Source organism: Schistocerca piceifrons, chromosome 7 (assembly GCF_021461385.2).
Source record: "Schistocerca piceifrons isolate TAMUIC-IGC-003096 chromosome 7, iqSchPice1.1, whole genome shotgun sequence".
NCBI lineage: Eukaryota > Metazoa > Arthropoda > Insecta > Orthoptera > Acrididae > Schistocerca > Schistocerca piceifrons.
The window spans coordinates 581,475,736-581,501,394 of NC_060144.1; the positions used below are offsets into that span (position 1 = coordinate 581,475,736).

The window sequence follows — 25,659 nt, forward strand, 5'->3', positions numbered from 1 at the left end:
TCCACATACAGGGTGGTCCATTGATCGTAACCGGGCCAAATTTCTCACGAAATAAGCATCAAACGAAAAATTTACAGAGAACGAAACTTGTCTAGCTTGAAGGGGGAAACCAGATGGCGTCATGGTTGGCCCGCTAGATGGCGCTGCCATAGGTCAAACGGATATCACCTGCGTTTTCATGCACTGGAACTTCTTGTAGTAACATCGGTAGAACATTACGTAGGAAATCAGCATACACTGCACCATTTAAATTGTCATCGATAAAATGGGCGCCAATATCCTTCCTCCCGTAATGCCTACTTGGGCATCATCATTTGTTGCAGGTCGTGGTTGAACTTTCACATGTGGCTGAACACTTCCTCCTTCCTTGAATAACTACCTGTCCGGCGAACGGTCCGGACACTTGGATGATGTCGCCCAGGATACCGAGCAGCATACATAGCACACGCCCATTGGGCATTTTGATCCCAATAGTCATACATCAACACGATATCGACCTTTCCCGCAATTAGTAAACGGTCCATTTTAACATGAGTAATGTATCACGAAGCAAATACCGTCCGCACTGGCGGAATGTTACGTGATACGACGTACTTATACGTTTGTGACTATTACAGCGCCATCGATCACAAAGCGAAAACAGTGGTCCAACTAAAACATTCATATTTCTCTACGTATTACACGAATATGTAATAAAAAATGGGGGTTCCTATTAAAAAAAAACGCAGTTGATATCCGTTTGACCTATGGCAGCGCCATATAGCGCGCCGACCATAGCGCCATCTGCTTTCCCCCTTCAAGCTAGACGAGTTTCGTTCTTTGTAGTTTTTTCGTTTGATGCTTATTTCGTGAGATATTTGGACCGGTCACTATCAACGGACCACCCTGTACAGACAGAAACACGTCGCGATTCTCACGGGGAACAATAATTTGATTTTCAGTATTTTACATAATTACTGGCCAAATTTAAAATTTGAAACGTTATCATAATCTACACATTAAGAGATATAATCTTACGTCACAGGTTTATCTCAGTAATACAAGTATTACTGTTAGTAGCGGTGCGTATGTCTTGGGGCAGTGTACCTGATGGTGCGGAAATGCCCTGACATCGTGCACGCAATATTTTAGAATTAGAGCACTCAGCGACTTGCAATAAAGTTGAGATATAATTTCCAACTTTTATGAAACTTTTTCTGGCTGACGCCCGCTACTCCCGCAGCAAATGATGAAAGGAAATATGTTTATCTTTTACTTCACTTTCGCTGCTCAAGCAGTGCCGCCGGGAGTGGCCTTGCGGTTCTAGGCGCTACAGTCTGGAACCGAGCGACCGCTACGGTCGCAGGTTCAAATCCTGCCTCGGGCATGGATGTGTGTGATGTCCTTAGGTTAGTTAGGTTTAATTAGTTCTAAGTTCTAGGCGACTGATGACCTCAGAAGTTAAGTCGCATAGTACTCAGAGCCATTTTTTTGCTCATGCAGTAAAAGTGCCACATCAGGCATGACGTTTTCATTTATTCCTCCTTTACTGACAACTCTATTCGCAACGCACATTGCATACGATATCAACAACATGGTTCAAATGGCTCTAAGCACTATTGTTCAAATGGCTCTGAGCACTATGGGACTTAACGTCATCAGTCCCCTAGAACTTAGAACTACTTAAACCTAACTAACCTAAGGACATCACACAACACCCAGTCATCACGAGGCAGAGATAATCCCTGACCCCGCCGAAGCACTATGGGACATAACAGCTGAGGTCCCCTAGAACTTAGAACTACTTAAACCTAACTAACCTATGGACATCACACACGTCCATGCCGAAGGCAGGATTCGAACCTGCGACCGTAGCGGTCGCGCGGTTCCAGACTGAAGCTCCTAGAACCTCTCTGCCACACCGGCCGGCCGGTATCAACGTGTATCACAGAATACGCCTATGAGTCAAAACATTACGACCACCTGCTTAATAGCTTGTCTGTCCGTCTTTGTAACGAAATACATGACTGATTCTGCGTATCTGGGATCCGACAGTTTCTTTTAGGCTTGTGGAGATGTGCAGCATTACACGTTTACGCAGAAGTCACGTAATTCGCCTAAATAACGGACCGCTGATTTGAATACGTGGCGATGGCGTCCGATGGTGACCCAGATGGGTTCCATAGGATTTACATCAGGCGGTTTTAGTCGCCGAGATATCAACGTGAGATCACTGTAATGCTACTCAAATCACTGTCATACGTTTCTGGCTCCGAGATGCGCACAGTTATACTGCTGGAAGATGACGTCGCCGTCGAGAAGGACGTCAAGCATGAAGGGATGCAGGTGGTTCGCAACTGTCAGCGTATCTTCGGTTGCTATCACCCCCATGCAAACGCAGGAAATTGTCGCCCAAAGCATAATATTGCTCCCGCCAGCCTGTGTCCGTGGCGCGCTGCACGTTTCGAGCCGCCGTTCGCCTCGATGACGCCGTTTGTGGAGGCGACCATCGACGTAGTGTAGCAAAAACGTGGTTTACCCGAAGAGCCGACACTTTGCTATTGATCGGTGGTCGAATCCAGATGGTCCCGTGCCCACTGCAATTGTAACTGACGATATCGTTGGGTCTACATGTGAACACGTAGCGGCGGCCTGCTGCGGAGCTCCATGTTCAACATTGTACGATGGACGGTGTGCTCCGAAACACTTGCGCGTGCACCAGCACTGTGCTCTTTCGGCACAAATGCCACAGATCACCACCTGTCCTACTTTACAGAGCAGACTCTTTATGTGAACAGTCGTGGACGTCCAAACATTCAGCGCCTACTGGTAGTTTCAGTGCCCTTCTACCTCTTTCTGTAGATGCTCGCGAAACTAGCACCTGAGCATTCGACCAGCTTCGGCGCTTCCGAGATACTCGTTCAGACGCACTGTATAATACACTTCTGGCCATTAAAATTGCTACACCAAGAAGAAATGCAGATGATAAACGGGTATTCAGTGGACAAATATATACTAGAACTGACATGTGATTACATTTTCACGCAATTTGGGTGAATTGATCCAGAGAAATCAGTACCCAGAACAACCACCTCTGGCCGTAATAACGAACTTGATAAGCCTGGGCATTGAGTCAAACAGAGCTTGGATGGCGTGTACAGGTACAGCTGCCCGTGCAGCTTCAACACGATACCACAATTCATCAAGAGTAGTGACTGGCGTATTGTGACGAGCCAGTTGCTCGGCCACCTTAGACCAGACGTTTTCAATTAGTGAGAGATCTGGAGAATGTGCTCGCGATGGCAGCAGTCGAACATTTTCTGTACCTAGAAACGCCCGTACAGGACCTGCAACATGCGGTCGTGCATTATCCTGCTGAAATGTAGGGTTTCGTAGGCATCGAAAAAATGACGTTTTGCCATTCGTGCACACAGGTTCGTCGTTGAGTACACCATAGCAGGCGTTCCTGTCTGTGATGCGGCGTCAAGGGTAACCGCAGCCATGGTCTCCGAGCTGATAGTCCATGCTGCTGCAAACTGCGTCGAACTCTTCATGCAGATGGTTCTTGTCTTGCAAACATCCCCATCTGTTGACTCAGGGATTGAGACGTGGCTGCACGATCCGTTACAGCCATGCGGATAAGATGCCTGTCATCTCGACTGCTAGTGATACGAGGCCGTTGGGATCCAGCACGGCGTTCCGTATTACCCTCCTGAACTCACTGATTCCATATTCTGCCGCCAGTCATTGGATCTCGACCAACACGAGCAGCGATGTCGCGATACGATGAACCACAATCGCGATAGGCTACAATCCGGCCTTTATCAAAGTCGTAAACGTGATGGTACGCATTTATGCTCCTTGCACGAGGCATCACAACAATGTTTCGCCAGGCAACGCCGGTCAACTGCTGTTTGTGTATGAGAAATCGGTTGGAAACTTTCCTCGTGTCAGCAAGTTGTAGGTGTCGCCACCGGCGCCAACCTTGTGTGAATGCTCTGAAAAGCTAATCATTTGCATATCACAGCATCTTCTTCCTGTCGGTTAAATTTCGCGTCTGCAGCACGTCATCTTCTTGGTGTAGCAATTTTAATGGCCAGTTGTGCATAATAATAATTTTCCCTTTGTCAAAGTCGCTTATCTCAAATGGATTTCCCTACTTGCAGCCCATATCTTCGTTAGGGTGATCCTCCCGTCCGTGTCTGCTCCGCTTACATCGTTTTGTTACCGCTTCACGTGCCTAAAACGCCACCAGGCGACAACCAACATCGCTGTGGGCAGTGGTCATCATGTTTCGGCTGATCCGTGTATGTCTGCAAAGTTGTATCATTGTATGACACATGTTCAGAAGATACGACGTCACAAACATTGTTGAAGTTTCGAGACCATCCTTCACGGAGGGGTCAAGCAGTACATTACTCCCTCCTACGTATATCTCGCGAAGAGACCACGAGGAAAAAATCAGAGAGATTAGAGCCCACACAGAAGCCTACCGACAATCTTTCTTTCCACGAACAATACGAGACTGGAATAGGAGGGAGAACCGATAGAGGTATTCAAGGTACCCTCCGCCACACAACGTCAGGTGGCTTGCGGAGTATAGATGTAGATGTAGATGTAGAGATGTGTGGAAACTACCTTTTGAATAAAACACAGCGTAAATCACCCAGCCTATACTACGCCAGTGTTCAGTAATGAGAGTAATTGGTGACTTCCAACAAACTTTAAACGTAATTTCAAACCTTTTATAAAAAATTTCTCGCTTACGTTATAAACGTCATATATTTAACACGTTGACTCATTTCTGAAGGCATCAGAGGTTTCAAGCGGTGTCATACTTGGGATTTCAATTCTGTACAGAATCGTGGGATTACTGGCAGTACAGAACAGAGTATCATTGTTTGATTAGAGCCACTCCGTAATCTTCCATGCTACTCAGGTACGGCACTGTTGCAATTGCACCCATCTGTGCTGTCATGTTAACGGCAGTCTATACATGGGATGGCGATTCGGTGGCTTGCTCCTGGTAGTCTCCAACCAATGGCGTTGTGTTGACATGGGAAGGCTTCCGGTCGAGATTGTATACCAGTCAGGTTCCTTTCAAGTATGCTGATGCGATAGCACCATATTTAGCTAAGGTGTGGAACCGCTCGCTCGTAAAAAGATCCGTACGCAAAGACTGGAAAGTTGCACAAGTCACAGCAATACCCAAGAAAGTAAACAGGAGAAATCCGCTGAATTACAGATCCGCATCACTCATGTCGATCAGCAATACGATTTTGGAACACATACTAAGCTCGAACATTATGAATCGCATCGAAGGAAACGATTTATTAAAAAGTAGGAAACACTGATTCAGAAAATACCGTTCTTGTGAAACACAACTAGTTCTTTAGACTGACGAAGTAATGAGTGCTATCAACAGGGGATTTCCAGAAGACTTTTTACATCGTTCCTCACAGTCTTTCGCCACGGCATACATGAATAAAACGTTTTCGGTTCTCCAGCCGCGTCAATTCGAATAAAATCCTCGAGCTTTCGATGGTCATCTCCACCACCGTCGTCAGGAGTTCACTGACAGCCGGGGCTGCTTTTGTTTCTTTATTATGATTTTAGTACCCGTAGAACAGGTAGGCTGGCAGCAGCACAATACGCCGCTCTTCAGCCAAAGATAGTACAATGATAAAACAGAGAAGACACATGAGTTGGAACAAAACGGCGGGGAAAAAACAGTAGACACATGAACATAAAAAACATGAAGCCGTTCACACTCGATGACAATCCACACTACAAACTGTTGACACGAAGCACAAACACTGAAGATGTCGATGGCACTGGTAAACGATGGAGTGTGACGGTGAACACTGAACACTAAACACGACGGCACACATGAGACACTGATGGCGATGATCTCCGGCGCGCGAATGTCCACTGAGCGTGTGCGAGTCCGGGGACCTGCCAAGAGAGGAAGAAGGGTGAGGTAAGGGAGAGGGGAGAAAAAGGATGCCAATGGCTGAGGAGATGGGGGGAGGAGGAGAGGGACAGGAGAGGGGAAGCCCGGGGGAGGCGTGGGGAGAAGTGGAGGGAGGGAAGAGGGAGAGAAGGGAGGGAGGGTGCCCAAAGGAGCAAACACAGGAAGAGGGAGGGAGGATCAAAGTTGGTAGGAGGGGTAGATGGAGGGGAGGAGGGCATCATCAAGGATAGGGAGCTGGTGGAAGCCACCTTGGGAGAGGGTAAGGAGGGTGGAGAAATGGAGACCGGGTGGGACGTGGGAATACAGGTGCGGCAGCGGGTGGGGATGGGAGAGGATGGGCGAGACAAGTGGGTGAGGAGGATCGAGTTTGCGGGAGGTGTACAGGATCCGTATCCTTTCAAGGAAAAGGAGAAGGTGGAGGAACGGAATCAGATCGTACAGGATCCGCATGGGGGAGGGGAGACGGATGCGATAGGCAAGGCGGAGAGCATGGCGTTCAAGGATCTGAAGGGATTTGTAAAAGGTAGGGGGGCGGAGATCCAGGCAGGATGGGTGTAACAGAGGGTAGGGCAGATGAGGGATTTATAGGTGTGGAGGATGGTGGAGGGGTGCAGACCCCACGTACGGCTGGAAAGGAGCTTGAGGAGACGGAGTTGGGAGCGTGTCTTGGCTTGGATTGTCCAGAGATGGGGGGTCCAGGAGAGTCGACGGTCGAGGGTGATGCCAAGGTACTTAAGGGTGGGGGTGAGGCCGATAGGACCGCCGTAGATGGTGAGATAGAAATCAAGGAGGCGGAAGGAAGGGGTGGTTTTGCCTACAATGATCGCTTGGGTTTTGGAGGGATTGACCTTGAACAACCACTGGTTGCACCAAGCAGTGAACTGGTCAAGATGGGATTGGAGAAGGTGTTGGGAGCGCTGCAGGGTGGGGGCAAGGGCAAGGAAGGTGGTGTCATCGGCAAACTGGAGAAGGTGGACGGGGGGTGACGGCGGCGGCATTTCCGCCGTATATAAAAGGTACAGAAGGGGGGAGAGAATGGAGCCTTGGGGCACACCGGCAGAGGGCAAAAAGGTGTAGGAATCCGTGTTATGGGTGGTGACGTAGGAAGGACGGTGGGAGAGAAAGGAGCCGATCAGACGGACGTAGTTAATGGGAAGGGCGAAGGTTTGGAGCTTGAAGAGGAGACCGGAATGCCATATGCGGTCATAAGCACGTTTGAGGTCCAGGGAGAGGAAGATTGCAGAGCGACGGGAATTAAGCTGTTCGGAAAGGAAATGAGTGAGGTGAAGGAGAAGGTCGTCTGAAGAGAAGGACAGCCGAAAGCCACACTGGGTAACGGGATGGAGGCGGGGCTGGTGGAGATGCTGGTGGATGCGGTGGGTATAGGATAGATTCCAGGACCTTGCTGAAGACCGAGGTAAGGCTGATGGGACGGTAGGAGGAGACGGCGGACGGCGGTTTGCCAGGTTTAAGGAACATCAGGATACGGGAGGTTTTTCCACAGGTCGTGGTAGTAATCGGTGGACAGGACTACATTGTAGAGCCTGGCCAGGGTGGAGAGGAAAGAGACAGGAGCTTCACGAAGGTGACGGTAGGTGACACGATCGTGACCAGGAGTGGTGTTTCATGCGGAGTGTAGCAATGAGATCCTGTGTAGTGATAGGGGCATTGAGTTCCGTGTGTGCAATGTTGTCCAAGTACTGGAAACCAGGTGCGAGGGGAGGGACAGAGGTGTCAGTTCGATCGCAGACATCCGGGAAGAGGGAGTAATCGAACTGGGGATCATCGGGGATGGAGAAGACATCGGAGAGGTAAGAGGCAAGGGTGTCAGGGAAGGGGTGATCATCATGGAGAAGAGGATAGTAGGGGGAGGGTTTAGTTCCGGTAAGGTGACGGAAGGCTCACCAGAACTTGGACGAGTTTATAGGTAGGATAGCATTTAAACGGGTGCATGTCTGTCGCCAGTCCCGGCGTTTCTTATCCGCGAGCAAATTTGGAATGTGTCGCTGGAGTTGCCGGTGGTGTCGGAGTGTGTCCGGGTCACGCGTGCGGAGGAAGGCACGGTAGAGACGGCGGGATTCACGGAGGAGGAGGACGGCCTGTGGGGGTGGGGTAGGACGGTGGGGATGGATGGCGACAGTAGGGATGTGGGCCTCCACGGCCTCAGACAAGGTCTGCTGGAGAAAGGAGGCGGCATGGGTTACATCTTCAGGGTGGTGGTAGGTGAAGGGGTGGCTATCGACCTGGGTGGAGCAGGTATCCCGGTAGGTATTCCAATTGGCACGGGAATAGTCATGGACGTACTTTGGGGGAGGGTCATTACGAGGGTCGGGGTGGGGGCGACGACCGTCTGAAACGGTGAGGAGGACAGGGAGACGGTCGCTACCAATAGGCTCCAGGACGTCGACCGTTATGCGGCCGAGGAGGTTAGGGGAGGAAAGGATAGCATCTGGAGTGGAGTTCCGGGGCTGCTACGGTTTCTCGCTTATATTGCCGTGATGACACCAGCAGCAGCCAATCAGATCGATCCAATGGACACGGAAAGAAAGCAGAGATAGATGCGCAACGTGGGAGCGGTAGTTTCAAACGTGGTGCCTGCCCCTGGCGCCACCTGACGTCACTGGTGCTGCCACGGGCGATAGCTCTGCTAGCTGCCCGGGTCGACTAACGCGCGTGCGTTACATTGGATCGATCTGATTGGCTGCTGATGATGTCATCGTGCCTATATAAGCGAGAAACCGTAGCAGCCCCGGCAGTCAGTGAACTCCTGACGAAGATGGCGGAGATGGCCATCGAAAGCTCGAGGATTTTATTCGAATTGACGCGGCTGGAAAACCGAGAACGTTTTATTCATCGTTCCTCACAAACGACATGTAATTAAATAGTGTGCCTACAGAGTATCGTTTCAATTGTGCCACTGGGTTCGTGATTTCCTTCCAGAAAGGTCACAGTTCATAATAATAGACGGAAAGTCGTCGACTAAAACAGGAGTAATATCTACCGTCGCAATAATTAACTGAAAGTCATCGACTAAAACAGGAGTAACATCTGGTGTTCCCCAAGGAAATGTTATAGGCCCTCTGTTGTTCATGATCTACATAAACGATTTAGGAGACAATCCGATCAGCCCTTTTAGATTGTTTGGAGATGATGCTGTCATTTACCGTTATGTAAAGGCATTAGTGGAGCAAAACTCAATGTAAAATCATTTAGACAAGGTATCTATATGGTGCGAAAAGGGGCAATTGACAATACATGAAGAAAAATGTGGAGTCATCGACATCAGCACTAAAAAGACTCCTTCAAATTTCAATTACACGATATACCATACAAATCTAAGGGCTGAAAACTCAACTAAGCTCCTAGGGATTACAATTACGAGTAACTTAAATTGGAAATGTAACAGATTTACTAAAGTCTTCTTACACTGCGCTTGTCCACCCTCTTCTTGAGTACTGCTTTGCGCTGTGGCGTTCGCACGAGATTGAATTGATAGAGGTGACCAAACAAGTTCAAAGAAGGGCAGCTTGTTTTATATCACCCAGAAATAGGAGAAAGAGTGAGACGGATATGATACGCGAATTGGGGTGGCAATCATTAAAGCAAAGGCGTTTTTCGTTGAGGCTGGCTCTACTCATGACATCCGAATCACCAAGTTTCTCTTTTTTTTGCTCTCTCCTTCTTAGGAAGACGTCGACATCGAATGATTCTGTTCTCTGTTCGACAGTGAAACGGTAGAGAAATAGCTCGAATGAGTTTCGATGAACCCTCTGCTGGTCACTTAACTGTGAATTGCAGAGTAATCATGTAGCTATAATCATGTAGCTCTAGATTTGGTACGCATTGGAGAGAGGCAGCTGTATGGCGTTGTTGTTTGCAGCTGGAGGTGCGATGCCCGGCGCCGGGTCCCTCGTGGCGCGCAGTGGCGTCCGGCCGGTACGTGGCGGAGGGGGCGGTGCTGCGGCTGCGGCGCGCCAGGCTGACGCTGGAGGGGGCGGCGGGGGCGGCGGGCTGCCCGCCCGACCCGCGCCTCGCGCTGCTCGACGTGGACGCCGAGGGCGAGCCGGCGCTGCTGGCGTGGGCGGCGGGCTGCGGCCCGGGGGCGGCGCCGCGGCTGCTGCTGTTGCCGCCGCTGCGCCTGCGCCGCTGCCGCCCCCGAGCAGCCGCCGCCGCCGCCGCCGCCCACGTGGCCGCCTCCGCCCCCGCTACAGCCGCCTCCCTGCTGCCGCTGGGGCTTGCGGCGCTGCGAATCGCCGCCCGGCCTTGGAGGTAGCGCCGCCTCAGCGCTGGAGAACCAGCCGGCACTCTGTTCCTGCACACCCCGAGTGAGCTGCGACTGACGGGCAAAGTGATCCCAGCTGTGGCCGGCGGGACCATGTGGTCACAGTCTTCCCATGCTGCGCCGTTTCGCCACTGTGCGCTGCAAATGGCAAACTGGGTTAAAAATACTTCGCCCCAATACTTGCACACGTTCCTAATAATACAGACCTAATAGGTGTTTCACGCACTAGTCGCTCAAGTGTGTATGGCACGAAGAAGTTGACGGGGTGGCTCATTGACGTAGATTCTCCCATTCATCAAGAAACCACCTACTATTTGAACCATCCTCAGGCCACATTTACGAACTAGTCGAGCGCCGCAATCGTGAGACGAGTTTACCCGTTTGAGTTCCCTTGTGCAGACGTATTCGAATGCCACTGTAATACGGCTGGCTGAGGGAGCCAACTCGCTCTCACGACAGTTGCTAGAGGAGTGATCACCGGGGCTAAGACGTGCTACGGATGTGGATTCCGACCCCGTGGTGCAGGGTTCTGCCTTCCGACTTCACAGCGCAATAACTTCACCTCCAGCAGATCAGTTCCTGCGCCGACGTAGAAAAAGTTCCTGCGTTCCTTTCAGATAAGTAGAGTTGAGTGCAGCGGCGCCATCAGAATACACAACGCAGTGTGTGAAGTGCTGACGTGAAGGCTGTATTACCGCCCCCTGTCCGTGTTAACTTACCGGAGCAGCAAACAAAACTGCTCTGCTTACAACGCGGACTGAAGAACTTTCTTATTACTGGCAGAGGTAATTAGCCGCAGTATTACTAATAGCATTGATGGCGAATCCGATAGAAGATGTTGCGGATGGAGATGAGACTAAACAGTACTCGGCAACGTACTTCCAGGAGCATCACGTACAGTTAGACTGCAGCTTTACAAACATAAGTGGCAGCCGCCTGAAGTACCTACAGAGTAATGAATATTAAAGTAGCCTCAAGTGCCAGTAATTGGTTCCTTAATGCTCTGTCGCTTTGTCACTGGGCGAGAGCAGTGTCTGAGCGATGTCTGAAGGCGAAACTTGCAAATAAATGTGGAGCCCGTAATGATGCGAGAGCGAACGATAAACTGGACTAAACGTCAACTGGCAAAGATACACGCTGTACAGATTAGCTGAATCTGAAAAGCCTTGAAAGTCTCAGCATAGCCAGACGTCTGACGGCGCTGAGGTCCTGACGTCTTAAATGTAGTCTGGTCAGATCCTAACGAAACGCCAGATGTTAGAGGTATTACTTTTCACTACGAGCGGTAAACTAGGCGCCAGAAACTCGACTACTGGGACAGTAGTGGCTTTGAGAAAGTGAAAAGCTTTCTCACGTCCCCACTTCACAACATTCTGGCCCGACAATAGTTTTCATGAGGCCTGTATCCTGTTTCGGGCGACAAGATAGTTAACAGAGGGAGTTCATTATACGTCAACAACCTTAATAAAATTATTCTATTTCTGGAATATAATCTCAAAGCGAGAAATGGCAGTGCGCCAAAGGAACTCAATGATTTCTCTCTCGCTTCTCGATTCATTAGATAATACACAGGAAACCAGTATTAAAGTCTAAAGACATGTTAAATATCAAATTAATATGAAATTCATGCATCATACAGTATTCCTCAAGATAGTGTCTGTCCGAAGTGTAAGTTACTAAACCAGGCACGTCGGTACAAAGACAATTTTCAACACAGTACGTCGAAGATGCAACCTCCAAAACCTCAGCATGTAGCTGACCCAGAAACGCCAGATAATATGGATGCAAAACAGTGTACTTAATGGCTTAGAATCAATCAGAAAGACATCAAATGCGCACGAATGAATTTTCAGCTTTCTCCACCGAGGCCTGTTCGAAATGCGCCGCGGGAAATGCGAGTCCTTCTTCCTACAGTACACGGGGCGTCAGAAAAATCTGTCCGTCGGCTAGTTACTAGGAACAATGAAGTCCGATTTTATAGTGATATCAGTGCAGTATCCTCATGATATTCTTCTGTGAATATTGCTATAGCAATGGAACGATTTCACATCGTATGGATAAACGAAAAACTTAAAGAGCGCATCGGTATTGTGCAGGAGAAAGTCAACATTGCAGCTACAGAGAGTTCAAAAAGTAACAACATCCAAAGGGGAAAACGGATATATTGCAAAACTTGTAGAAATGGCCTCCATTTTGCAACTCACATCATTGAATACGACTTTGCAAGTCCTTAAACATGTATTGCAACATTTAATGAGGAATCGAAATAGCACAACGCTGAATTTCTCTCTTCAAGTCGGCAGTGGTTTTAGTTTGAATTGTACCAGCAGTTTCCTTAATATATCCTCACAAGAAAAAAACTAGTTGAGGACCAATCGAAGGACCGAGGGGAAGACAACCACTCCGAAATCCCGTGAACCACATGTCCATGAAAACACTAATCTAAGAAAATCACTGCACAGCCGGCCGTATATGTTGGAGCGTAGAAGCCAAGTGTACTGCACATAACCTTCTGGTGTAATGTTTGGAAATTGTTGTAGCATCTCTACCTAGCGCTCGCTGTTCGCCCTGAACTTTGTAAGAGGCTATTCATTTGTATATCAGAGGTCATTAAACTTACAGGAAACGACGATTCAGCACGCTGATGTAACAAACAAGTACGTCACACAATTAACCCGTCTGGATCTGACACTGCATTTACGCTCGCGTGTGATCTTACGAACGTAATTATTTGGGTCTGTGAAGCTCATCCAGTGGTCTCAGGCTGTTGTCACTCATTGTGATCCCACCACACGACACCGTGGATAATGTGCGCTCGCGCACATGTGTGTGTGTGTTTGTGTGTGTGTGTGTGTGTGTGTGTGTGTGTGTGTGTGTGTGTATGTGCGCGTGTGTGTGTTTGTGGACTCGTGACACTGTGTTACTGCCTGTTAGTGATACACTATTCACAACATGTCGCAAAATTGTAGACATCTTCCTTTTTAGATGTATTTTCACATACGAAAACGTGATGTGACACTGTTGTGATACTTCTGTTGCTGCAAATCAACATTTAATAGAAGCAGCTACAATTAACTGTAAACTAGAAATTATTTATCAGAGTTTTAAACGTATGTGACATTTCCACAACGGAAACTGAAAGAGACTGCAAAAGCTATCGTTATTTTGTTTGATCACTAAAATTGTTGCAGAAAATATGTTTCACTTTATGTCAGAAATATATCTTTGTTACGGAAACTGTCATTTTTGTTTATTTCTTACTGACCTCTTGCATTCCTATATAGCTTGTTTACCCAAATAGAATACAGGTTCACATTTGGACTTTCCTCTCTAGCCAACCATGTAACGGAAGTTTAATATATTTTCTTACTAAACTTTGAAATGATAGCATTCACTTTACGTGTGTTACGTGTGCCGCAGTCTTTTTCTGAAATTCTAAAAATTACTCCAGAAAAGTGAGTTTTCCCCAATTGTGAGAAACTCTTCCAAGGTACAATTTATGTACCCAAGAACAAATATTCTATTCAAATTTAAAAGTGCTGCAATCGAGAAGATCTTGTGAATAGTGTATTTAAGAATCTGTGTGTCACATTATTGCTCCACTATACACAGATAATCAATAAGTGAAATCCAATTAGAAAGTATCGTCAAAAAAATCACAGTTACAACTTAAAAACATTTTGAAATAGAAGCTATTGGCAAATACACAAATTTCCGGTTTCGAGAGAGGGAAAATTGTTGAGTTATTAAAGAAACTCAGTCCATTTACAAACATCACGTGTTCGATGGTAGGAGTCCTCCTTGCCTTTAGAAGTACAAGAAGGTACACAACCGATGAATTATGACTTAAACGTCAATAAATTATGTAACTAGCTCTAAAAGTATACAAGTCTCTCAACACGACCTCAAGTCTCTCAACAAAAAGAGAAGAAAAGGCGGGAAAGTGCTTGTGGCGGTTCCTCATGTGAATATAAAATCAGTCACTAGATTGAAAAATCGGCCAGGAGATATCATATCTTCATAGATGTACTATCCTCCAGCCACAACACTTTCCCCGACTTATTTCGAAACCACGTAGTTTCGAAATTGCTTAATGAACGCAGTGTCATCACTTCTGTCTCTAAGCTGGTCGTAGGTTGTGTTCCAAAAATGAACAGCATAGAGACAGAAGTGATGACACCTTCTGCATGACCTGACCATCATTTTGCAGGACAATGCTCAGGCACGTACAGTGCAAGCTGTTACTGATTCGTTTGACTGACGGGGCTGCTAAGTGCTATACCAACTACTGCACTCCCCTGACGTAAGCCCTCGTGAGTTCAACTCGATTTCTAAACTGAAGGAAACACTTCACGGCATTCGCTTCAGAACTGCTACAAATTCGTCTGGCAATAGACTGCGCCGCTCGAACTGTCAACACAACTGGCACTGCTAAGAGTATCCTACGGCTTTCACATCGCTGGCAACGGGTTATACACAATGCTGGTGATTACTATGAACGACAGGATAACTTTAAAACACGGATCTATTTTATACGAGTTGTAATTAAATAGTTGCCACCATTAAAGTTCCAAACCTCGTATATATAATATACAGATACCATGCACTGTTCATGTGACTGCTGCATGATGTTTTAATTGCGTATTTCCTTCTCCGCCTCCGAAAATACGACCCATCCAATTAGAGTCAACAGCACAGCCGCCTCTCCCGTGGGAAATTTGAGGCAGTAAACGTGTCCTCTAATCAAAATTGTAACTGTGATTTTTCTAATTCAGGAAGATCAATAAGTGATAAAACCAGATATTTGAAGAAAAATGTATTTTACCGTAAACTTTTAAATGGTGAATCAACTTTGTGTGATTTTCTAGTATACTCCTGTAGCACCGATGCTGCTTTCTTTTGTGCAACATGTAAATTGTTCGGAGGTAAGGCCGTGATTGCTACCAATGGTATTGCAGATTGGAAAAATATTTCTAACGTTTTATCTCGTCATGAGAATTCACTTGATCACAAAAATTCCGACAGAAAAATGTACTGGCGCAGTGTATTTAAAGGAGTGCTTGCAGTAGTGAAGAAGCTAACAAGTCGTGGACTTCCCCTACGTGGACACTTTGGAAGATTCCATTCATTACATAATGGTCAATTTACGATGTCTCTGGAACTTATAGCCGAGTTTGATCCTTTCCTCGCAGAGCGCATTGAACTATACGGAAATCCAGGGCAGGGACGTACAAGTTATCTTTCGTCAATAATCTGTGATGAAATACTAGAACTTCTTTCTGAACGAATAAAAATAATTATCGTAAGTGAAATAAAACAGGCCAAATATTTTTCTATAATAGTTGATTGTACTGCGGACATTTCACATATTGATCAATTATCTTTCATACTAAGGTATGTGAACGAGAATGGTGAACCTGTTGAACGTTTCCTTCTGTTCTTACCAAACCCGGTACACAAGGCCGAAAATTTAGTTCAGGCCGTACTAACAGTCCTGTCTACAAATTCCATTGATATTACTGACTGTAGAGGTCAGTCATATGAGAACGCAAGCCATATCTCAGGAACCTACATTGGTTTGCAGGCACGCATTAAAGAACGAAATCCTAAAGCGCATTATGTGCCTTGTGCAGCACATTCTTTGAATTTAGCCTGCACTAAAGCTGCAAGCTGTTGTCGCTAAGCATGTTCATTTTTCAGTGTAGTGAAAAACCTCTATAATTTTTTCTCTGCATCTACACAGCGCTGGGATGAACTTCTTTCTTTCATGAAACCAGGAAACAAAACGGTAAAAAGTTTATCAAAGACTCGTTGGTCAGCAAAAGAGAAAGCGTGTGTAAGTCTATACGAAATCTGGCCGGGGGGGGGGGGGGTGAGGGGGGGGGGGGGGGTGGCTTACAAAGGTCCTCACACGTATTGTCATAATACGTTTGAAAAACCACTTGGGCGAAATGAGCCTTCAGCTTTATTGAATCAACTTAGTAGACTAGAAACAGTATTCACGATGACAGTTTGGACGGCACATACTCCATAGATTTAATAGTATAAATCTGAAATTGCAAAGTGTAAATATTGATACTAAAATAGTGCATGAATTATGTGAATCACTTGTAGGATTTACTGCATCTATTCGTGGCATGTTCGATTATTATAAAAATAAATCCATGGAGATTGTGACTGATATAGGCTATGAATACACCTATAAAAGATCAAAAAAACGCAAACTTCATGATGACGAGGAAGCAGATTCTGAAGAAGTTTTTCTGACTGGAAGGGAAAAATTTAGAGTCGAAACGTTTTTCCCAGTACTCGACAACTTGTGCACCGAATTAGTGAGGAGGAAGGAAAGCTATGGAACAGTGTTGGACTCCTTCACAGTTTTCAGTAACCTTAAAAACTTTTCACCTGACGATATTGCTGAATGTGCAGCAAACCACCAAGGATAATACGACACAGATTTAAAGCCTTCCTTCCATAGTGAATGTGTACATTTCGCGGAACTTTTGAAATCTTCTGAGAGTAGTGATATACCAGTCGAAATGAGTAAATTTTTACGAAAAGAGACGTTATAGTCCGTGTTTCCGAATGTTGACATTGCTCTTAGAATATTTCTATGCATGGCACTTACAAATTGTTCAGCAGAACGCTCGTTTTCGGTTGTTAAAAGACTGAAATCGTACCTACGTTCTACGTTGTCCGAGGAGAGATTGAACGCCTTGTCCATTCTTTTCATCGAAGCCGACATCCAAACTGATAATCGTCTGAACTACGAAGATATGATCGACGAGTTTTCTGCCGTCAAAGCCACGCGCAAACTTTGCTGACTGGTGAGCTTTTTTATTTATTCATATTAGTTTTAAAAATTTAAATTTATAATGTGATTTTTAGTGTAACTGAGAGCACATTCATTGGATTTACAAATTACACTACTGGCCATTAAAATAACTACACCAAGAAGAAATGTAGATGATAAACGAGTATTCATTAAACAAATATATTATACTAGAACTGACATGTCAGTACATTTTTATGCAGTTTGGGTACATAGATCCTGAGAAATCAGTACCCAGAACAACCACCTCTGGTCGTAATAACGGCCTTGATACGCCTGGGCATTGAGTCAAATAGAGCTTGGATGGCGTGTATATATAGGTACAGCTGCCCATGCAGCTTCAACACGATACCACAGTTCATCAAGAGTAGTGACTGGCGTATTGTGACGAGCCAGTTGCTCGGCCACCCTTGAACAGACGTTTTCAATTGGTGAAAGATCTGGAGAATGTGCTGGCCAGGGCAGCAGTCGAACATTTTCTGTATCCAGAAAGGCCCGTACAGGACCTGCAGCATGCGGTCGTGCATTATCCTGCTGAAATGTAGGGTTTCGCAGGGATCGAATGAAGGGTAGAGCCACGGGTCGTAACACATCTGAAATGTAACGTCCACTGTTCAGAGTGCCGTCAGTGCGAACAAGAGGTGACCGAGACGTGTAACCAATGGCACCCCATACCACGAAGCCGGGTGATACGCCAGTATGGCGATGACGAATACACGCTTCCAATGTGCGTTCACCGCGGTGTCGCCAAACACCGATGTGACCATCATGATGCAGTAAACAGAACCTGGATTCATCCGAAAAAATGACGTTTTGCCATTTTTCGTGATCTAAAGCGTCTTGTCGCGGTGCGCGCTGCTCCCCCCCCCCCCCCTTCCCCCCGTCCGAGGTTCGAGTCTTCCCTCGGGCATAGGTGTGTGTGTGTGTGTGTGTGTGTGTGTGTGTGTGTGTGTGTGTGTGTCGTCCTTAGCGTAAGTTAGTTTAAGTTACATTAAGTAGTGTGTAAGCTTAGGATCCGATGACCTCAGCAGTTTGGTCCCACATATTTCCAAATTTCTAAATGGCGCCTGAGCGGACGATTTGGATGGGATTCGGTTAATGAAAAGGGGACGTACAATTCAAGGTTTATTTCCCCAAAACAATTAATTAATTGTAATAAATTACACTGTGGCTTACAAATTACAGTGACACAAATAAATCAAGCTGCTTACAATATGAGGTAATAAATACAGGTAAATAGAGGAACTTAAAAACTGTTCACAATTTGATACATTAACAAATAATCATTGTGCATTAAACTACATACTTTCACCTAATACAGTTAAATTTTTAAATGTGAAGCACAAATGTATAATGTACAATTACATTTTCAGTTGAAGTTACTCCTTCCTATACCTTCTTTAAAAGAGTGATAAAATTTCCAACAGGTATCTCAATTAAGAACGCCCTAAAACCCTTAACACAACAACACGTACATGACTAAATATATGTACGGCAAAGCCGAACATCAACAGCGCAAAACACATTCAAACTCTCGCCAACATGGGCCGCTTGCCGGTCAAAACATATTACGACTACAGCAGCGGGCAAATTTACATAGGTAATAAGACAAGCCACCTAGCAATCTTGCCAAAAGCAGTTTACGCGAAGGAGGAAGAAGGGGTGGGGGGAGAGGGGGAGACACAATCAATACCATACGCAAGTGCACTTGGCAAACTTACTACTAAAAATACAGTATAAAAGGCTCTCAGTTAATGACTAATCCGGTATAGCCCGGCAATATTGCGCCTGAGAGTGTAAGTAGACTGTTTAGGTTTTCTTATTGGTAACGCCACGTAGCGCTCTGTATGAAAATTACTGGCTGTGTTGTGTGCAGTCTGTGGTAGTTTGCATTGTTGTCTGCCATTGTAGTGTTGGGCAGCTGGATGTTAACAGCGCATAGCGTTCGGCAGTTGGAGGTGAGCCGCCAGCAGTGGTGGATGTGGGGAGAGAAATGGCGGAGTTTTGAAATTTGTAAGACTGGATGTCACGAACTGCTATGTATATTATGATTTTTCAACACTATTAAGGTAGATACATTGTTTGTTCTCTATTAATATCTTTCATTTGCTAACTATGCCTATCAGTAGTTAGTGCCTTCCGTAGTTTGAATCTTTTATTTAGCTGGCAGTAGTGGCGCTCGCTGTATTGCAGTAGTTCGAGTAACGAAGATTTTTGTGAGGTAAGTGATTTGTGAAAGGTATAGGTTAATGTTATTCAGGGCTATTCTTTTGTAGGGATTTTTGAAAGTCAGATTGCGTTGCGCTAAAAAAATATTGTGTGTCAGTTTAAGCACAGTCATGTATAATTGTTCAAAGGGGAAGTTTCATATGTCGACCCTTAGCCGAGGATACCTCACTGGAATCTTCTGATTTTTTCTTGTAGTTTGTGTAATTAGTATAGCCTTTGTTTATAGCTAGCGCGTAATCATAGAGAGAATTTCCTTTGTAATTGTAGTTTTTCATTGTTGTACAGTAAAACAGTTGTGACATGCATGTAGATTTGCACCAAGTATTTCGCAGCTGCGCTTGCAATTAAGTAGACATTATTTCCATTGCTATGTTATCTTATTTTGCTCTTCAAATTGTGCTTTTCTGTGTTGTCGTGTGAAATATTGTGACAATAATGGCGTGTGAAAAACGTAACACTAGGCTCTAAAGTAAACTGAGAAATAATAGTGACGACGAGCGTAGCTTATCAGCGCCGCCGAGTAATGAATTAACTAATGTTCAAAGTAGTAATTTGGTAATTGTGCATAGGGAAATGGAGCGGGCGGCAAACAATGGCGTAGGCAGTGAAACAATTAGTGAACAGGGAAGCATTATCGATCGATCGGTCGGCAAGAGCTCGCCTCAGGAATCCGAAATGACAGGACTCAATTTTGCAAATACTGTAGATTCAGGTTTTGCGTCCTCACCGTTTTCTCAAATAAGTCAAGACACATTTTCTGCTTGTCAAAATGTGAATGTTGCCGGTGCAAATTCTCCGCCGAAAAGCATAGAGGAACAGATTCCAGACACTAATACATTATTATTGCAATTAATGCAACAAATGGAACAAAATCAGAGACAAACACAGCAAAAGCTTCAAAAGTTAGACACAATGGAACAAAATCTTCGGAAGTTAGACACCACACTTGAACAAACACGTGAAGATTTAACTACTGAGTTACATAACATTGAATCGAAATGTCAAAAAGTCTGTAATGAAGTAAAAACACAAATTTGTGAGCATTTTCAACCTATTTTTTCGCGGCATGAAAATGCATTACAGAATCACGAAGCAGCCATAAAAGAAGTGCAAACCATTGTTCATGAAAATCATGAGACCTTGTGGGCTAAAATTGACTCAGTTGCATCTACCGTTTCGGTTACGCATCTTGCAAAAACTCAAGAAAACTTAAAGAACACAGTAGATACTCTGAAAATTGGTTCATAAAGACACATGGAGGAAATTAGTTCATTATCAGAGAAAGTAGTTGAACTTTCGGATCAGCTAAATAATTTATCTACGAAGGTAGATGATAATCTGAATGACACAAAACCGGTAGTCTTTAATGACACAGAAGAGTGCAAACAAATTAGGAAATTCAAACAAAATCTGAATCAAATTAATACGCAACACCAAAGAGAAATCCGGGAAGTACAAGATCAGCTGACACAGGTAATACAAGAATTACGTATTTCAGAGAACACTCGCGCTCCAATACGGGAAGAGGGACATAGAAATACGGAACAGCCGCAAAATAATAACACAGGGCACTTCGGAAATTATGAAAGAAATTGGCAAGGTACACCGAATTTTGAGATGGAACCGCCGAAACGACGTAACAATGACCGACATGCGACTCGCCGACATGATTTTGACTATAAGTTGTTCATTACTACACGTAAATTCAAAATATTTAAGAATTCTGGCAACGACATTCATCCACGAGCATGGCTTCATCAATTCTCTCATTGTTTCCCTCCCAATTGGTCATTAGAGCACAGATTAGAATTTATGTGTGGCTACTTAGATAATGAAACAGCTGTAAGAATGCGATCGGTCATTCATGATTGCCACAGTGAAGGAGAATTTTATCATGCCTTCCTCTCAGCATATTGGTCTCAAGCTACACAAGACCGAGTAAAGCATAGCATCATAAAGATGAAACATTTCGAACAATATGATTTCTCCAGTCTTGTGAAATATTTTGAAGACATGTTGCACAAGAATCAGTACCTGTGAAACCCATACAGCCCTTCAGAACTCATCCGCATTTGCTTAATGAAATTGCCTGAACATTTAAGGAATATTATTTTGGCAGGACGTTGCAAAGACGACATTGAAGCTTTTCAGGGACTCTTACAAGAATTAGAAATTGACACAGACAGTCACAGGATGCGAAAACAGGAAAACAATCACTACAGACACATCCGTCAATTCCGTGACTACAGAAACAATAACTGGATATGACAAGTATATTCTTACAACGCAAATCGTGACCAAAACAGACACCACCCATATGACAACCATTGCCAGAGTAATAATAGTTACAGAGAAAGATCGCATTTCCGTAGTAATGAATATGACAGAGATTACCATAGAAACAGACAATATGGGAACAAAAGCAATTATTATCAAGGGAGACAGAATAACTTCAGACGCAACAGTTCAGCGCGCAGTTACGATTCCGGGAGAAATTCTCCACCACATGACTGACAAACAAGAAACTATGTAAACTACCAACAAAACGACAGACCTGAACTCCATCAGAACTGGCGAGCTTCAAACAGGGCAGGGCCTTCTCATCAAGGTGAATTTGTATAAGTTCGGTCTCCTAATCCCACTTACGGCGAGCGCCAACAAAGAGACAGCTATTAGTGTGTGCCTTTTCAGAGGCACAGGCAGAAAAAAAAAGAGAGGCCATTATCCTCACTATTGACATTCCTCTGTAGAAAGCGTCGCAAATACGACACACTCAAACCTGAAAACATATGATTATACTGTGGAGCTCTTAATTTATGATATTTACTAAAATGCCTAATGAAATGATGAGAAACATTTCACAGCTATTGTCTTGCTAGTTGAGAGAAATGCCATATGGCTAGCTTTATGTATTTATTTACTCATTTTGTTTAATATCTAGTTTCTAGATGCACTGCAGCATTGGTTAAAATAAAATTTAATAGATGTATATTTTATGCCTACAGATCCAGTAAATAATTTTATGATCTATTCAAAAAAAAAAACAAACGAAGGAGCATAAGAAGACATTTCCCTTCACAGGAATTGCATACGGAATTTTCTTTTCAACTACTTGGTAATTTTTTTTTGATAGAATAACTTTGTGTGGTGCACCACTTTAATTACATAGACATTAAGATGTGAATAAACATTTCCCTTATCTGAATTGTTGTCTTTAGTGTACTATTTTTTCTGCTTGAGCTTTGTCATGTTTAGATATTAGTTATTGCATTTGCTGCTGCTATTTGCCAGGCATAGTGCTACTAAATTTCACTTTACATTACTCTGTTAAGCCAGTTTGACTACTGATTTATTTTTCTTGTTGCTGCACATTGGCTCATATTAGTTGTAATTTTGCATTTTATCTGTTAATTTAGATTTACTGCTCCTTGCTTTGCAATTTGCGTTTTTTATCATTGCTGTTTGTGTTAATTGTTTTGCGTTGCTGATTTACCTCATCCCTTAGTTTAGCATCTGAGCTCAGTAGTTTTAAGTTAGCTTAAGATGGGGTAGGCCATATAAGAGAACAAGTTGTGATGAATTGGAAGAAATGCATTGAGAAGCTATAAGAAAATGCTTGGGCCAAAACAGTATTTTGAAAGAGGATATGAACAAAAAAAGTAGGGTTTAGGGACAACAGGTTTAGGTAGGATTTTCTTGGAAATAAATGATGAGGTAAGATAATGGAAAATAAATAATGAGGTAAGAAATATGTGAACATATAAATACAGAAAGCATGCTTGGATAGGATGTTTTTGGTGGAAACAAATGTTGAAATAAGACGAAAGATCTATGGAATGAAGTTTTGGGTTGGACTGCAGTACCAAATGTTACACTGAAAACAAACCCTGCCCTTTCCTCTTGTGTTATTCTGCTATGTGTTTGTGTACCCTTATGTATTTGTTTTCTTCCTGTCTCTGTGTAGTTTCATAGAATTTTTTTCTCTTCTAATACTTAGCTACTTTCACTATGATGAGGAATACTGTTATCCTCAAATATAATTTGCATTAATAATATGTTATTTACCTTGTAAATATGCTTAGACATTATGTATTCTGTTTAGTTTTAATGCTCATGTGTGAAGTTGATGTTTCAAAAGTTATTCTGATCTTTTATGTATTTACTTATGTCATAATTCCTGTAACACTGATGTATATGTTTATTTCTATTCTTTTGTAAAGCCCCTATTATTACAAATGTTATCTGTATTATTATGTTTTTAATTATGTATTTTGTACCTTTGTTATTGAATTCTTATGTTATAAAATTGTAATTGACACCAGTTCATCAAATTAAGTAACTTGTAAGTTACATTTCACTGCACACGTTTCTGTTGGTCATAGTATATGGACAATATGTGAGAAGTAGGGACTGTTAGTGTCTGGACGTGTGTTGATAATTCAGCAAGGGACTGGTTAACAGCATTGCTGGTTCTCAGGACAATTCAAAAACTTTGTGAGTGCACAAGTGGTGGTTTATGGACTTGCTATATTCTCTGCAAGGCTCTTCGATGGTGATTGTGCACCTGCACAGTCGCAACAGATGGCTGTTGGCCGTGTCTACAAGGACTACAGTGGGTCTGCATCTTTCATGACCCACCAATACCATTATTTCTCCAAGGACTACAGTGGGTCTGCATCTTTGATGACCCACCAATACCATTATTCCTACAAGGACTGCGGTGGGTCTGCACATCTGGTGGCCCACCAATACCGTAATCTCTACCAGGACTACAGTGGGTCTGCTCTGTGATGACCTACCTACCAATATTCTTCAAAACGTCGAATGACTCTGCTGTGGGTTTGCTCTGTTGTGGCCCATTACCTGTCAGCATGTCAAGAGTCAGCACTGTCTTTCCGTTGGAAGGACAACACTACTTCTTCAAGACTGCATGGAAATCCACCACTTCTGTGTGCATTGTCTATTACTGCTCAGGCTTTGAGAAAAGAAACGGCAGTTTTACTGTGATGAATGATCACGACTGTCTTTATGGACTGTGAGAAAATTGTAGCTTTTGACCAACATTGTATCAATAAGTGTGTGCATTTGATATCTTTGTTATTGTAATTATGAAAAATTTTATCATATCATTATTGGCCACTGCCCAAAACAATTTGTAAAATTTTTTGTGGGGAGCATGGGGGCTATGTAAGTAGGCTGTTTAGGTTTTCTTATTGGTAACGCCACGCAGCGCTCTCATGAAAATCACTGGCTGTGCTGTGTGCAGTCTGTGGTAGTTTGCATTGTTGTCTGCCATTGTAGTGTTGGGCAGCTGGATGTTAACAGCGCATAGCGTTCGGCAGTTGGAGGTGAGCCGCTAGCAGTGGTGGATGTGGGGAGAGAAATGGCGGAGTTTTGAAATTTGTAAGACTGGATGTCATGAACTGCTATATATATTATGACTATTAAGGTAAATACATTGTTTGTTCTCTATTAAAATCTTTCATTTGCTAACTATGCCTATCAGTAGTTAGTGCCTTCCGTAGTTTGAATCTTTTATTTAGCTGGCAGTAGTGGCGCTCGCTGTATTGCAGTAGTTCGAGTAACGAAGATTTTTGTGAGGTAAGTGATTTGTGAAAGGTATAGGTTAATGTTATTCAGGGCCATTCTTTTGTAGGGATTTTTGAAAGTCAGATTGCGTTGCGCTAAAAAAATATTGTGTGTCAGTTTAAGCACAGTCATGTATAATTGTTCAAAGGGGAAGTTTCAAGAGCTAGTAGCCAAAATAAGGTTGACAGATACCAAAGTCTGACATCATCTTAGGGCTAACTGGCACAACAAATAGATAAGAGTAAAAGAACAAGCAAATGCCAATGCCCAAGAATTATAATAGGGTTAAGTAGACACGAGGCTAAAATCAATTGCTAGCACCTTGGACATCGTCTTAGGCTTAATTGACACTACAAATAAATAAAGGTAAAAGAACAGACAAATGACAGTGCCCAGCAATTCAAATAAAAATAAGTAAGCACAAGGCTAAAAGCAGTTGCTAGCAACATAAGAAGCACACATAAAAATATCAGACTGGTGCCACATCACAAAACGGAACAGGCGCGCGCGCGCAGTCCCCGGCAAGACAGAAAACCAATAACACACACTCCAGCAACCGAGCCAGCCTGACCACAGTAATTTCAACTTAGAATCAGGGCGCGTGAGCACACCGGGTCCACGCAAAGCATACACTACCAAATAATTCCCACCAACAGATACGGCTGCCCCCCGGGCGGGAAAACAGGGGCGACGACCGGGTACACACCAGCAGAAAACTCGACACCCAGACTCCAGCTAAAACGGAATCACGCAGAAAATATAAACAACAGGTGA

General features: G+C 44.3%; 1 protein-coding gene across 1 annotated transcript in view; it reads left to right on the forward strand.

The window, feature by feature from the left end:
- Nucleotides 1-25,659, forward strand: part of LOC124709096 (myrosinase 1-like) — a 243,696-nt gene that overhangs the window by 25,456 nt on the left and 192,581 nt on the right. Inside the window, exon 3 of the mRNA XM_047240744.1 lies at nt 9,834-9,986. Within this exon, the coding sequence (XP_047096700.1) occupies nt 9,834-9,986 (153 nt within the window). The remainder of the gene's footprint in view (nt 1-9,833; nt 9,987-25,659) is intronic.